General features: G+C 41.4%; 1 protein-coding gene across 1 annotated transcript in view; it reads right to left on the reverse strand.

The window, feature by feature from the left end:
* Window positions 1–2254: 2254 nt before the first annotated feature.
* ADCY10 (adenylate cyclase 10) overlaps window positions 2255–16627 on the reverse strand; it is a gene marked incomplete at its 3' end in the record, with an annotated part of 106331 nt that continues 91958 nt past the window's right edge. Inside the window, exons 30-33 of the mRNA XM_081256265.1 lie at window positions 16192–16309; window positions 14094–14289; window positions 2978–3166; window positions 2255–2416 (exon numbers count right to left, since the gene is read on the reverse strand). Coding sequence (XP_081112391.1) covers window positions 2255–2416; window positions 2978–3166; window positions 14094–14289; window positions 16192–16309 — 665 coding nt within the window. The remainder of the gene's footprint in view (window positions 2417–2977; window positions 3167–14093; window positions 14290–16191; window positions 16310–16627) is intronic.

Genomic DNA, 16627 nt, shown 5'->3' on the forward strand with positions numbered 1-16627 from the left:
AAAGAAGTTTTGAAAATCTTGGAGGATGAAGGACTGTGGGCACAACCCAGCCCCCAGTTTCTCCCTGGAGGACTTCATCTGGGAGGTGCTGGTAACGTAAATGAAAGGTTCTGCCCCAGGAGGGGGCATGTAGGGGGGGCTGGAAGGACGGCACTTCACTTCCAGGACAGCACAGCCTCTGCAGAACAGACCCTCAGATGCTTGGCCGAGGACATCTCCTATAAGCTCCATGTCAAACACCTCTCTGCTATAGGCCAAGCGTTGCTCTCACTTTTCTCCTCATGTTCACCCACTCTCCCTTACACACTCACCTATCTTCAACCACACTTGCCCTCCACCCTCATCTGGAAGGCACAGGGTAATCAAAATGACTTCGTGTCAGAGGCAGTTCAGCTAAGTCTTCAGAGATGTCTGGGTTTTGTGTGTGCTACTCTCTCCACGATGCTGTTTGCTGTGTACACACCTCTAGTATAATTACAGTGAAATATGGGCTAAGTGAGGTTGATTTGTGTGTCTGTTTCCTCTACAGGACCTATGAGTTTACCAAGGTCAAGGATTGTGTCTTTTATGTCTTTGTGTCTTCATCTCTGGTACTTAATCAATGCCTGATGCATGGTGATCAGTCAAAAAAAAGGTTAGTTGGATGAGTAAATAAGTGAATGATTAAGATGAATGTTACATAAAACAATGAAGGCAATTAGAAAGCAAGGAATTTTTATGTAGCACATGAGACAAGTGTGCCACTTTCAGGATGACAGCTTTGAAGGGGACAATATTTATGCAAAGTTCAATATTTGATGCATTTGTTTAAAATCAGTCATCTGTCTAATACTAATTTTTTGCTTGTATGGCACAGTGTAATTTTTCAATTCCTTTTTACAACTCTATTATTTTACTTGATACCCACACCCAGCGCTGAAATAGGGAGGTTAGGTGATGAGCCCCCAGGATTATGCTTGTGGCAGAGCTCATGTTAGAACCTAATGCTCTGATCTCCTAGCCAGCTGTCCTTACCACCATGTCAGGGCCCAGGCTCCTGTGACTAACCTCCTGGTATCAACTGGGATTATCCAACCTCCTTAGTAGAACTCAGTTATATTACCAGGAGGAAAAACACAGCTTTGCCTTTTGCAGAAGGACAATGAAATACAGGCCTATGAAAGAACTCACCCACATGGGGCACTGCCTGTGGAAATCACTAGGAGAATTTGAGGTGTACGTTAAAGTTAGACACATCGATGTCCATCAGAAGAACCTCTTTCCAGGATCAAAAGTTGACTAGAGTCAACAAAATAGAAATCCTGGGGCACCTGCTTGAGGAGGCCACCTGGGTCTGTAAAATGAGTGAACACGAGGGAGCTGCAGCAACACAGAGAGGGGCTGAATCTACACATGTTCCACATGAACCATCAGAGGCACAAAGTGCCTATAAGAACTGTTCTGCCTGCCAACAAAGAGAGACAGTGACCACAGATGTCTCTAAGGCAGCTTCTCCAACATCTGGGAAATTAAGTTGAATGCTATGACTTTGCTAAATATAGAAATATATCAACTCTAAGCATGTAAAAGATACATCAAAATTGCTAATCTTTCCATTTAAAAATTTATTTCCAGGAGTTCCCTGGTGGCCTAGTGGTTAGGATTCTGGGCTTTCAAGGTGGTGGCCTGGGTTCAATCCCTGGCCGGGGAACTGAGATCCCACAAGCCACTCAGCCAAAAAAAAAAAAAAAAGTATTTTCACAGATATTTGATGCATGTGGTTAGAGGGGCTTTGGAGGCTGCAGTCTTTGCACAACAAAGAGGTGTCTTTTCAAATCTTGCCCTTACAGACCATGAGGAGAATTTGCTATTTGTAATCCTGGGCTATATACAAAAGATTAAACAACTGGACATTTAAAAATAACCATTTTCAGTTTAATAGATTAACTAGAAGTGTATCTGTTGCAACATGTACCATTTTGATATTAAAATTTTTTGATCTGATACAATTTTGCATGGGCTGAAAATAAACAGGTCAAGCTAAAACAACATGAAAGGCAAAGGGAATTTGTGTAAAGCTGGGAGAAAGGAAAGCATGACACTACCAACACTTTCTAACCCTCCAGACAGAGGAGAAACCAACAGGTCTGGTTCTGTGTCCGGAACAGAAGGGAATATGCAGGAACCTGGATGGTGCTGCCTATAAAGAAAGGTTAATAATGGATAATCACAAGAGAATGAGTCTTACTAAAATCTTTGTTCTCTTCATGAAATGTTAGAAAGGATTGTCCAGGATATTAACTCTCATCAGGAATTTGTTTTTTTGAATATCCTGCATGTTTACCTTGCCTGATACAACTTTTTCCCATGGTGGGAGACTCAAGAGTGTCTGAAGCCACTGGTCTTCTGTTAACTCAGAGCTTGAGTACCACCATTCCTGAGAGGAGACAAAGAGAACACAGAATTCATCAGTGCTCCTCAGCTTGTGTGGTCAAGAGTGGGGTAATCCCAAAATGGTCAAATGTCCCTGAGCTTTTAAAACCAGGCGAACCCACAGGCAAACAATGAATTTTGCCACCCAAACTAGGATACTAACACATGACTCTTTAAGTAGAAGTGTACATCCATTCACTTATTCAACAAATACCGAGTATAAGGCACTATGCTAGGGACCCAGTGGTTTTTGCATTCTAAGAGTTCACGTTCTTGAAGGGAGGCAACACATGGAACACAAAGTGGAATGTGGTGAGACCTACGAGAAGGTGGAGATCTTGCTAAAGGGGATTTACAGGAGGGGAAGATCCCATGAGAACTCAAAGGGGAAGAGGAGGTGCAAATATCTGACCTATGCATGTGTCACCCCTTTCAGTAAGGGTCCAGAAAAGCCTCTGATGGCCTTTCACACCTGGTGAAACCCAGCCAGGCAGTGGGCTTCTGGGGCTCCTTCGCATCCCCTGTGGGCATCCCCTTCCCCAGCTTGCTAGCTGATGCTACATACTTTGCTCATGTTCAGCCAGCATCTCTCCAGCACATTCCCTTGTGCTTCACAGAGCTGTAAGGCTGTGTTCAGGAAGAGGCTGCAGTTCTGCCTGTCTCCCATGAGTGTACAGACATAGGCCATCAGGTGGTAGAGCCTTGGGTAGAAGACAGGCCCAGTGGTATTTTGAGCCACCAGATTCTCCAAGTTCTAAAGAAAAAAGCCACATATCAGAATCAGAAACGGGTCCTTGACTGGGAAGATTTTTCCCTCTCAGATGATTTGGGATCATTTCAAGGGTATAAGCAATCAAGCAAAAAAGCATATTACAGAGACATACATAGAAAGTAGTGGAGATTAGATGATAAATGTCAGGTGGAGTAGCCCCAGTGGGCTACCCAGACCAAGAATGTGATATGGGTGGGCTCAATAACCCTTTCTGGCAACCACTTTTTAAAATGAAACTAGGTCCCCCTGAAACTCAGTTCCCCTGCTGGGTTTATGATTAACCTCTCTATCTAAAACTTTATTCTCTTTCTTGTTCTGCCTCCCTGTTCCCCCTGGGATTGAGGGGTATCAAAGAAAGGGGGTGACTGAAACTAAGCAGGACCCTGCAGGGCTCTCCCACATACGAAAGCCCTTCTGTGTCCCCTGTTCCCTGTTTGTAGAAAAGGGCTTTGGTCTTCTAGGCCTTCCCTGAGTTCCAAAGGGCAGACTCAAGCAGTTACTAATTAGGGAAGTGAGGGGACGCAGAAAAATAGTCAAGAAACAATAGTTCAATGATAAAACAGGGTCCTAGCTCCTCCCCAAGGGATATACATCACAATCTGATACATATCTTTGAGTTCTTCTGCAGGAACTAAGACCCCCACCCAGGTAGAGGATTGCGACTACATGCTGACTACAATATACAGACCCAGACTGGTTGGAACCAGAAGGTTGATGATTAAGATTCCTGAAACACCACCCTATTACATCACCACCAGCCAATCAGAATAAAGTCATGTACCCTGCAGCCCTCACCCCAAAATGTTGCCTTTAAAAACCCTTCCCTGAGGGACTTCCCTGGTGGTTCAATGGTTAAGAATCCGCCTTCCAGCGAGGGGAACATGGGTTTGATCCCTGCTCAGGGAACTAAGATCCCATGAGCTGTGGGGCAACTAAGCCTGTGCACTCTAGAGCCTGTGCACCACAACTAGAGAGCCTGCATGCTGCAACTAATGAGCCTGCACACTCTAGAACCCGCGTGCCACAGCGAAGATCCCACGTGCCGCAACTAAGACCTGACGCAGCCAAATAAATAAATAAATATTAAAAAAATAAAAATAAAAACCCTTCCCTGAAAATCTTTTGGGAGTTTGGGTCTTTTGAACATGAGCCGCCCATTCTCCTTGTTGGGCCTGACAACAAATGCTGTACTTTCCTTCACCACTACCTGGTGTCAGTAAATTGGCTTTGCTGTGTGGTGGGCAAGCAGACCGAAGTTCAGTTCAGTAACAACAACAAAACCACAATATTTTCTTTTAATTACCAAAGCAATATAAGTTAATTTTCAAAATTTAGAGAATTATACCTCAATTGAAAAAAAAATGTAGACATTGGAGAGGGAGGAAAAAACGAACAAACAACTCAGAATTTAGGGGAAAAATGAGGATAGAAATAAAATCACTCGTAACTGTAACACCTAAAAAGAAATATTTTCACATTTGGATACATACTCTCCCGTTTTTTTATTTCTTTGCTGTGGACAGGGAACGTTGCCCACCATCGCAGTTCTACAAGAATCAAGCCATTAGCCACTGCAGCCATCCACCGATGGTGGGGCCTGAGAAAAACAGGAAGCATTTTGTGTTTTGGATACTGGCCATAGATAGTTAAGATGCATATCTAAGGAATAATTTCAATGAACCCAGATCCTTGCATCTTCTGTACATAGAAAAGTGCTAAAGTCATTAACTTGAGATATGTGTTCTTTGTGACTAGCAGTAATCTTTTGATGTTCTCCCCAGGAAAAAACTCCTATATATCCTGTCTCCTTCCTTACTTCTTCAGAGCAGTTACTCAAAAGCTATCTGAGAGGCCATCCTCCAGGCTACAGCTATAGTCCTCAGTAAGATCCCCGAAGAAAATTTAACTTGCAACTTTTAGATTGTGTGTTTTTCTTCAGTCGACACTGCCTTCACTTACACACACACACACACACACACACACACACACACATATACACACACACTCATACCCACCACAACTGGGATCATACTGAAACAGGAGGGAAGGGGACAGGGAACAATCTTTGAAAGAATAACACAGCCCGAGGACATGACATAAACTGATTAAAACCAAATGGGTCCAAGGTGGCGGACAAGTTGACTTCCACTAGACCTTGAGCCTCAGTATACACTCACTGTAATACATCAGCAAGCTAAATGACACACCCACAGGTACCATGACAGTTCCAAGGATCCATAAGGATCAAAAAGTGGGCAGTGGCCCAATTCCTGGAAATCCCCACCCCTTCCCTGAAATAGCTGGAATACTCCTCCCACTCATTAGCCTATGAAATTACCCACCCCTATAAAAACTGACAACCCCCATACCCTGGTGCCTTTCTCACTTTCTGAAATGGCCCACACTCTGTCTGTGGAGTGTGTTTCTTCCGAGGCCTTTCTCACCTTCTGAGATGGTCCACACACTGTCTCTGGAGTGTGTTTCTCTCTAAATAAAGCCATTTCTTACCTATCACTTTGTCTCTCACTGAATTCTTTCTGCGATTAGACATCAAAAACCTGAGCTTCAGTAAGCCCTGAAACCAGGAGTGTGATCTCAGTCGGAAGACTATGGGTTTTGGCTGGGTTCGAGTCCCGGCACGTGGGTTCTAGTCCCAATCTGAGGTGCATAGTTTCAAAATTAATCACCAATACAGTAACAGTTTTTTCTCATTTACCACCATGTTAGGAATTTTTTCCAATGACATGATTCTTTTTTTTTCTTTTCTTTTTTTTAACATCTTTATTGAGGTATAATTGCTTTACATTCTTGTGTTAGTTGCTGCTGTATAACAAAGTGAATCAGCTATATGTATACATATATCCCCATATCCCCTCCCTCTTGGGTCTCCCTCCCACCCTCCCTATCCCACCCCTCTAAGTGGACACAAAGCACCGAGCTGATCTCCCAGTGCTACGTGGCTGTTTCCCACTAGCTATCTATTTTACATTTGGTAGTGTATATATGTCCATGCCACTCTCTCACTTCGTCCCAGCTTACCCTTCCCCCTCCCCATGTCCTCAAGTCCATTCTCTACGTCTTTGTCTTTATTCCAGTCCTCCCCTTAGGTTCATCAGAATCATTTTTTTTTAGATTCCATATATATGTGTTAGCATACAGTATTTGTTTTTCTCTTTCTGACTTACTTCACTCGGTATGACAGACTCTAGGTCCATCCACCTCATTACAAATAACTCACTTTCGTTTATTTTTATGGCTGAGTAATACTCCATTGTATATATGTGCCACATCTTTATCCATTCATCTGTTGATGGACACTTAGGTTGCTTTCATGTCCTGGCTATTGTAAATAGTGCTGCAATGAACATTGTGGTACATGTCTCTTTTTGAATTATGGTTTTGTCAGGGTATATGCCCAGTAGTGGGATTGCTGGTCATTAGTTCTATTTTTAGTTTTTTAAGGAACCTCCATACTGTTGTCCATAGTGGCTGTATCAATTTACATTCCCACCAACAGTGCAACAGGGTTCCCTTTCCTCCACACCCTCTCCAGCATTTATTGTTTGTAGACTTTTTGATAATGGCCATTCTGACCAGTGTGAGGTGATACCTCATTGTAGTTTTGATTTGCATTTCTCTAATGATTAGTGATGTTAAGCATCCTTTCATGTGTTTGTTGATAATCTGTATATCTTCTTGGAAGAAATGTCTATTTAAGTCTCCTGCCCATTTTTTGATTGGGTTGTATGTTTTTTTGATATTGAGCTACATGAGCTGCCTGTATATTTTGGAGATTAATCCTTTGTCAGTTGCGTTGTTTGCAAATAGTTTCTCCCGTTCTGAGGGTTGTCTTTTCGTCTTGTTTATGGTTTCCTTTGCTGTGCAAAAGCTTTGAAGTTTCATTAGGTCCCATTTATTTATTTTTGTTTTTATTTCCATTTCTCTAGGAGGTGGGTCAAAAAGGATCTTGCTGTGTTCTGCCTATGTTTTCCTCTAAGAGTTTGATAGTGTCTGGCCTTACATTTAGGTCTTTAATCCATTTTGAATTTATTTTTGTGTATGGTGTTAGGGAGTGTTCTAATTTCATTCTTTTACATGTAGCTGTCCAGTTTTCCCAGCACCACTTATTGAAGAGGCTGTCCTTTCTCCATTGTATATTCTTGCCTCCTTTGTCAAAGATAAGGTGACCATTTGTGCATGGGTTTATCTCTGTGCTTTCTATCCTGTTCCATTGATCTGTACTTCTGTTTCTGTGCCAGTACCATACTGTCTTGATTACTGTAGCTTTGCAGTATAGTCTGAAGTCAGGGAGCCTGATTCCTCCAGCTCCATTTTCTTTCTCAAGATTGCTTTGGCAATTCGGGGTCTTTGGTGTTTCCATACAAATTGTGAAACTTTTTGTTCCAGTTCTGTGAAAAATGCCATTGTAGTTTGATAGGAATTGCATTGAATCTGTAGACTGATTTGGGTAGTATAGTCATTTTCACAACGTTGATTATTCCAATCCAAGAACATGGTATATCTTTCCATCTGTTTGTATCACCTTTAATTTCTTTCATCGGTGCCTTATAGTTTTCTGCATACAGGTCTTTTGTCTCCTTAGGTAGCTTTATTCCTAGGTATTTATTCTTTTTGTTGCAATGGTAAATGGGAGTGTTTCCTTAATTTTTCTTTCAGATATTTTGTCATTAGTGTATAGGAATGAAAGACATTTCTGTGCATTAATTTTGTATCCTGCTACTTTACCAAATTCATTGATTAGCTCTAGTAGTTTTCTGGTAGCATCTTTAGGATTCTCTATGTATAGTATCATGTCGTGTGCAAACAGTGACAGTTTTACTTCTTCTTTTAAAATTTGGATTCCTTTTATTTCTTTTTCTTCTCTGATTGCTGTGGCCAAAACTTCCAAAACTATGTTGAATAATTGTGGTGAGAGTGGGCAGCCTTGTCTTGTTCCTGATCTTAGTGGAAATGGTTTCAATTTTTCACCATTGAGAATTATGATCCCTTGATCATTATGTAGTGTCTTTGTCTCTTGTAATAGTCTTTATTTTAAAGTCTATTTTACCTGATATGAGATTTGCTATGCCAGCTTTGTTTCAATTTCTATTAGCATGGAATATCTTTTTCCATCCCCTCACTTTCAGTCTGTATGTGTCCCTAGGTCTGAAGTTGGTCTGTTGTAGACAGCATATATATGGGTCTTGTTTTTGTATCCATTCAGCCAGTCTATGTCTTTTAGTTGGAGAATTTAATCCATTTACATTTAAGGTAATTATCCATATGTATGTTCCTATTCCCATTTTCTTAATTGTTTTGGGTTTGTTATTGTAGGTCTTTTCCTTCTCTTGTGTTTCCTACCTAGAGAAGTTCCTTTAGCATTTGCTGTAAAGCTGGTTTGGTGGTGCTGAATTCTCTTAGCTTTTGCTTGCCTGTAAAGGTTTTAATTTCTCCGTCGAATTTGAATAAGATCCTTGCTGGATAGAGTAATCTTGGTTGTAGGGTTTTCCCTTTCACACTTTAAATATGTCCTGCCACTCCCTTCTGGCTTGCAGAGTTTCTGCTGAAAGATCAGCTGTTAAACTTATGGGGATTCCCTTGTATGTTATTTGTTGCTTTTCCCTTCCTGCTTTTAATATTTTTTCTTTGTATTTAAATTGTGATGGTTTGATTAATATGTGTCTTGGCATGTTTCTCTTTGGATTTGTCCTGTTTGGGACTCTCTGCACTTCCTGGACTTGATTGACTGTTTCCTTTCCCGTATTAGGTGATTTATTCTGACCAAGACGCCATCCCTTGAGCACTGGCTAAGGGAGTATTCAAATAAGCAGTTACAATGCGATGGGGAAGTTTTCAACTATAAGCTCTTCAAAGAACTTTTCAGTCCCTTTTTTTTTCTCTTCTTCTTCTGGGACCCCTATAATTTGAATGTTGTGTTTAATGTTGTCCCAGGGGTCTCTGAGACTGTCCTCAACTCTTTTCATTCTTTTTCTTTATTCTGCTCTGTGTTAGTTATTTCTGCTATTTTATCTTCCAGGTCACTTATCCATTCTTCTGCATCAGTTATTCTGCTATTGATTCCTTCTGGAGAATTTTAAATTTCATTTATTGTGTTGTTCATCATTGTTTGTTTGCTCTTTAGTTCTTCTAGGTCCTTGTTAAATATTTCTTGTATTTTCTCATTCTATTTTCAAGATTTTGGATCATCTTTACTATCATTACTCTGTATTCTTTTTCAGGTAGGCTACCTATTTCCTCTTCATTTGTTTGGTCTGTTGGGTTTTTACCTTGCTCCTTCATCTGCTGTGTGTTTTTCTGTCTTCTCATTTTGCTTATCTTACTGTGTTTGGGGTCTCCTTTTTGCAGGCTGCAGATTCATAGTTCCCGTTGTTTTTGGTGTCCGTCTCCAGTGGCTAAGGTTGGTTCAGTGGGTTATGTAGGCTTCCTGGTGGAGGGGACTGGTGCTGTGTTCTGGTGGATGAAGCTGAATCTTGTCTTTCTGGTGGGCAGGACCACATCTGGTGGTGTGTTTTGGGGTGTCTGTGAACTTAGTATGATTTTAGGCAGCCTCTCTGCTAATGGGTGGGGTTGTGTTCCTGTCTTGCTAGTTGTTTGGCATGGGGTGTCCAGCACTGGAGCTTGCTGGTCATTGAGTGGAGCTGGGTCTTAGTGTTAAGATGGAGATCACTGGGAGAGCTCTCGCCGATTGATATTATGTGGGACCAGGAGGTCTCTAGTGGTCCAATGTCCTGAACTCGGCTCTCCCACCTCAGAGGCTCAGGACTGACACTTGCTGGAGCACCAAGACCCTGTCAGCCACACGGCGTAGACAACTGTGCTAAAAATCTGGCTGGTATCTTGGATTTCTCTTTGCTGGGCGATTTATCCTGAGCAAGATGCCATCCCTTGAGCACCAGCTAAGGGAGTATTCAAATAAGCAGTTAAAATGCAGTGCAGGCAACATGGGAATGAGGATCCTCTGGGAGAACACAAAGCAGGACTTCTTAATTTCTCCTGGAAGATGTGGAAGGGATGTGAGATCTGAAGGAAGAATACATGGCCAGAGAAACAATGTTGAAAGAAAGCAGATTATATATATGAAGGCGCTAGACAAGGGTGGATGGTTGTTGCAAGAACTAAAAATAGTTCTGAAAGTCTGAAGAGTAGATTTGGGTAAAGGGAGTTAAAGAAAAACTGGAGATGAAGCTGAGGTGACATGCAGATGCTCTATCTTAAAGAGCTCTTTTCAACGACATGACTCTTTTACACAGATCTCACAAATTCAAATGCTGACAGAGCTGGGCAAGAAACATAAATAAGAGGCTGAATGTAGCAAGATAAGAAGCAGAGGGGATTATGTCATACTGGAGAGGGTATGCCCTAAATGTCACCCCTCGTCAATTCCAGCCAGTAGCTGCCCTTTAGGATTGGGGTCTAGAGTCACCAGATACTCCAATTTTTAAAAGAAGAGTAAGAAATTCAGATTTTTTTAAAATGTGAAAGCATCCCAGGGGCTTCCCTGGTGGTCCAGTGGTAAAGAATCCACCTTACAATGCAGGGGATACCGGTTCGATCCCTGGTCAGGGAACTAAGATCCCACATGCTGTGGGGCAAATAAGCCCATGCGCCACAACTACTGAGCTCACATGCCTCAACTAGAGAGCCCACGTGCCACAAACTACAGAGCCCACGTGCTCTGAAGCCTGAGCACCACAACTAGAGAGAGAAGAACCCTCATGCCACAACTAGAGAGAAGCCCGTGTGCCGCAATGAAGAGCCCATGAGCTGCAACGAAAAGATCCCACATGCTGCAACTAAGACCCAACGCAGCCAAAAATAAATAAAATATCTTTAAAAGAAAAGAAAAGAAAAAAAATCCCAATGTTTAAATACACCATTTCTGACTTAACCAATATTTTTGAAAGGCATATGACTTTTATTTTCCCCTAGTTTTTTAAATACTATAAACCTGAGATCAACATCTTTATAGATAAATTTTTGTTTGCCATCTGATTATTTCCTTAGGTTAGTTCCTAGGAGGAGAATTAAATGATGTGCATATTTTAAAGATATTCATGCATTTTGCCAGAATGCTCTCTAGAAAGTTTATGAGAGTCCTTCAGAGTATGAATGTGTCTTCTCTCATGTTTTTGCGAACTTGATGGTCAACAATACAATGTCTTTTTCTTTTATTGCATTTACTTCAATTTCATAGAAATGGATTGAAACATTGAGTTTTCCTGACTAACCTGTTACATGTTTATTTTGTCTATCAATTATTTATTCAAGAAATTAAACACCTACTGTGTGTAACCAAGCAGGCCTTCTCGGGACAGACCGCTCCCACCATGTCCTCTGCCTTCCTCTTATTTGTAGAAAAGCTGTAGTCTCCCAGGCCTCCCCTGAGTCACAAAAACCTGGCTCAAGAATTAATGATTGAAAGGATATGACCATGTAGTGACAAAAATGGCAGTTGGGCCAGGAGCACTAGTAACAATTTAAACAGTACATCAGCCATACGGCAGTCACAGAATCTTTAGTTCCTCCATGAAGTAACTAGATAACAGTACCTGTTGCACATTTCCTGAGTTGTTTTATAGATGTTAGAAGTTGAGTACTTAATGACCATGAGATATAGCCCCTAGACCTACTGGAGCCTGAGGATTGATGACGTTAACCCCTGTGACACTGCCCTGTTACCTCACCATCAGTCAGTCAGAGAAATGTGTACGAGCTGATCACACACCCTGTGAATCTTCTCCCTCACCTTGCCTTTAAAAATGCTTCCCTGAAACCTTTTGGGGAGTTTGGGTTTTTTGAGCATTAGCTGCCCCAGACTCCTTGTCTGGCACCTTACAGTAAATGCTGCACTTTCCTTCACCACACCTGGTGTCAGTAGATTAGCTTTACTGCATGTGGGAGAACGAGCCCAAGTTTGGTTCAGTAACGTGTAAAAGGCATTGCTCTGTGTACTGTGGGAGATACTAAGTTTGATTTTGTGTTCTTTTGTGTTCTTGTGTTCTTTCTACTCCCCACCTCTACCACTCTCTCTCATTCCTGGGCTTCCCAGCCCCATCCCCTTCTGGAACTCAAATCACAAACTCCTTGAGTACAAAGACAACATTGTACACATCTTTGTTGTAATCCCAATAGCACCTATTGTGTTTTTAACCTGTACTGTCTTTGGGATAGGTGAGTTTTATACTTTGCTACTCATTAAATAAAGAGGTGCTTTCTTTTAATGAGCTGCTAATTTATCTACCTGGATTTCCATATATCAGGTTGGCCAAACTTGTGGTACCCCTTTATTAGCACTGAATATTTAAAAGTGATAATGACAGTCAATTCATATGTCATACGTAATGTGCCTGGTATTTGAAAGGAAAAAGAGAATGTTAGAATAAATTAAATCATGTTTAAGATGGTAAAAATCTATTTTTTTAAAACAACATGAAGTTAAGCGTGTTTTAAATCCTTCACAAGTAATTTTCTTAAGGAAAGGCATTTGCTCCATCAAATTACATGAACTAAATTACAGAATACACATAATAATTACATAAGTCATATGTAATACATAATTACATAAAACAAAATGTTTTATATCACCAAACAATTTCCATATACTGTGTGAGAACCAGAAGAATGTTTTATGAATCAGAAATATAAATACATGTTCTATGTCAAAGAGTACATACCTCCAAGCAGTGATGACAGTGAACTTCTGTGTTTTTGGAGGCGGCGATTTAGTCAGCTGGATGTGAACAAATTGCAGGAAGAGATGCTGAGGTTGAGTGTGCTATGAGAGTGGTAGGGAGTGGGCTCCCACCTGGGCAAATTCAAGACTTTTCTAGCCAGCAGCAGTGAAAAAGACCCAGCCCATAACAATGCCTCTGAAGATTAAATGAGCTACTATTCTTCATTGGTCTCAAGATGCCTTGTTTTGAAACATTTTAACATCTCTGAAATAGGGATGTGCCTTAAAATCATCAGCATCTAGATTCTGCCAACAACCTGAAGGAACCTGCAAGCAGGTTCTTCCCTAGATCATGGGAAAATACCTCAGCCAACACCTTGATTTTAGCCTTGTAAGACCCTCAGCAGAGAACCCAGCCGAGCCCATCCAGACTTTTGACTGCTAAGCCAGGAGATGAGAAAACAAGTGCTGTCATTTAAGCTGTTAAGGTTGTGTACTTGGAGACATAGCAGTAGAAAAGGAATTCACCTGCATTCAGTTTCTAAGAGAACAAGGCAAATACTTGTTAAGACGACCCTGGAGGTTCAGCCCCTCATTCTCTTAGTGGGGCTTGCCCATGCTGGGCTGTAGACTCTGGGAGGCAGGCACCAGGTTTAATTTGCTCACCCTTGTACCCCAACACCTAGTACCAGGTCCTTACTACGTATCAGTTGAATGTTTTAAATTGCTGTGTGCAAAGATTTATCTACCAAGATGTTTATTACAGCAACAGTAATAAAGTACTACAAAAGTACTAAAAAAAAGTACTAAAGTACTATAAAATTCTATCTAAGAATAGTTTGGCAATATCATCTAATAGTATATATAAACTAAAATACTAGGCTTCCTTTTAACTAGTGGTGCAGAAAACAATTTAACGGCAGGGAATTATTCATAGATATATCTTATTTAGTAGCAAGTTTAAAAAATGGAAATGCATGCACACACATGGAAGAAAACTTGGAAAGTGATATCTCAATATGTATAAAGTGATTATCTCTGAGTAGTAAGGTTGTGGGCCATTTATATTCTAATTATGGGGAGGGAGTGGCCTTCAGAAACTTAAACTATAAAACACATGTAACTTCTGTAATCAGAGAAAATAATTATCACAGGAGGTAGAGAAAAATCCATTTAAGGCATGATTTACCGGGGAAACCAGAGAAGAGGCCTTACCTTGAGTAGGTCAACTCCACTGTCCTGAGCATTCTCTGATTGTTCTTCAATTTGCTTTTGAAGGTAGAGAACTTGCCCTTCCATGTACCTACTGAGGCCTATGCAGTAAAGAGCTGCTGGGGTTCTTCTTGACACTAGACTTTTGGCTCTGTTGGAAAATATGTGAAAGTTGTCCCACTCCTGAAGTCTGGCATACCTGTATCACCACAGAAGAATAAGAAAAATCCCCATCACCTTTGGAATGGGCTGGTTTCCTGAAATGGGTCTCTCTAGAGGTGTAGCTCCTAGTACATTGGTCTCTGGAAGCCTGCCACTGGCCTATTCAGGGAAAATTATGTGATATGGAGCAAGGACAGAATAGAATTTTTTGATGATTTCAAATGAACATAATTGGGGGGAATACTTGGGCAATAGTAGCTACCATTTCATTCCTTGGACTCTTTAAAGTGAGGGAATTTCCTGGAAGTCCAGTGGTTAGGACTCCTCACTTTTACTACCAGGGGCCCGGAGTTCAATCCCTAGTCAGGGAACTAAGATCCCACAGGCTGTTCGGTGTGGCCAGAAAAAAAATGAAACAGATCAGGCACTTGGAGTTATAAATTCTGGGGCTTGAAGAAATTGCTCTGATTTCAAAGAGAGATAGCCTGGGCTGATACTACTCAAGGTGTGGGCCACAGACAGGCATCATCAGTACCATGTGAGTGCTCCTTAGAAATGCAAGCTCTCTGGTCCAACCCAGATCTACTGAATCAGACAGACTCTGGGGATGGGGCCAGAAATCTGAGTTAACAAACTCTCCAGATGATTCCTATGCCCATAAAGTGGGAGCAGTATTGGCCTAAGCTACAGCTGTTGCAAGAACTCTTCAGGTGAGGTAGAGTAGAATAAGAAATTAGGGTGATTTTGGGACTTTGGATTCCTTGAACTTTAACTCACAAGGGCAAATTAATTTGACTTTGAACTTTCACTTCTTTAGACTTTAGCTGGCAAGGGCAATTGATGTTTTGCATTTTAATTTCTCCCAATGAGTTTTATAATAAGAGGAGATTTCTATTCAAATTTGAAACTGCTCTGGTTTGTGGCACTTTATATAGGAATGTCTTCGTATTATCATTTAATCTCATCACAAAATCTTTAGATACTGGACAACATGACTGCATATATAATTTGAGATGGGAAGTGGAATAGGGAATGACTTTCAGTCTTGGGGATGGCTGTGGAAGTAATTTATTTAATGTTCTGGAGCCTTACTGTCCATCTACTTCCTTGAAGCTAAAGCCATAGCTACAGGCTTATTGAGTTTAAAAAATGTAATGGGTTAAGGAGATTAAGCCTCAGGCTTAATGGGTTAATGGGGATACAGGAAGCCTGCTTCTTCCACCCTCCTGCAGTTTCCTTCCATGTGAGGGAGCTCCACTGGTGCAAAGCTCCACATTTCTTTCCCTGCCTCACTCACTCCTCCAATGACAAGGGGTGACTTAGTAGGCTGGTGACTTTGGGACAGAAATTAGGCAGGTGTAGCTCTCTTTCATCTTGAGAGCCAGTGAGACCCACAGGGAGCATGGTACTCCCTGCCTCAATGGGGTGGGGAGGGGGTGGAGTTTTCTAGAACTGCCTGCTGCTGATGGGTAAGTCTAATCCTGAGTTCAATATTAGGAAGCTCACTTGCCGCAGATACAAGCCATATCCTCCAGCATCGGCTCTATTAACAATGATTATGATTCCATCTCGGGGGTGGGGAGGGGGTAAGTAGTGCTATTTATTAGTCTCCCTCAAACCCCCAACACTTCTCAGAAGCAAGTACTCTCTTCTTATTCATCTCTGTATTAATACTGTACTCTACGTATGCAATAAATGCTTGTTGCACTGAGTACAATTGAAGTGGCATCGCTTTACTGGCCTCAGTTGAGTGGGATGAACTAGGTGATTCCCGAGGTGTTTTTCAGTATAAATCTGCTCTGTCACTTTCAATCTGTCTTAGGTATAAATTAAAAGTACTTTCTCTTTCTTTTCTTTCCTGTTTTCAAATCTCATAGAACTCTTCCAGAATTCAACATTTTCAAATTTGGGGATTTAGTGGTATGCAACACATTGTTACCAGATAGCTATACACGCGTAAAGTCCCAGGAGGATTCCACTTTGGAACTTCAGTATTCTGTTGTCTTCGTTTTGGTGTATGAATTCCAAACATTCTTCAAATGACCTATAAACAAAGCCTAAAAAAGAGAGAAACAGGAGAGCTTGGCTGGTAGATTGGGGGTGGAGGGGTGTCGTCTTTCTGGCCTAACAGCTCCCAGGAGAATTTCCCACTGTGAGGACAGGCCTCGGTCTCTGATTACTTTATGAATCCAAAGGGTCCCACGGATTACAGCAACCAGGTGACTGCACTGCCCTGTGTTTGCTGAGTCCCTGCTTTTGTGGAAGTTTATGTGTATAAGATACAAGTCCATAATATCAACTAGGCAGGAGTGGGGTTTAAACCAACCCTCCCTGCTTGAGCCCAAGGAATCAGCCTCAGCGCAGCCTGGGACTTC

The sequence above is a fragment of the Mesoplodon bidens genome (genome assembly GCF_964165515.1).
Source record: "Mesoplodon bidens genome assembly, chromosome: 2".
NCBI lineage: Eukaryota > Metazoa > Chordata > Mammalia > Artiodactyla > Ziphiidae > Mesoplodon > Mesoplodon bidens.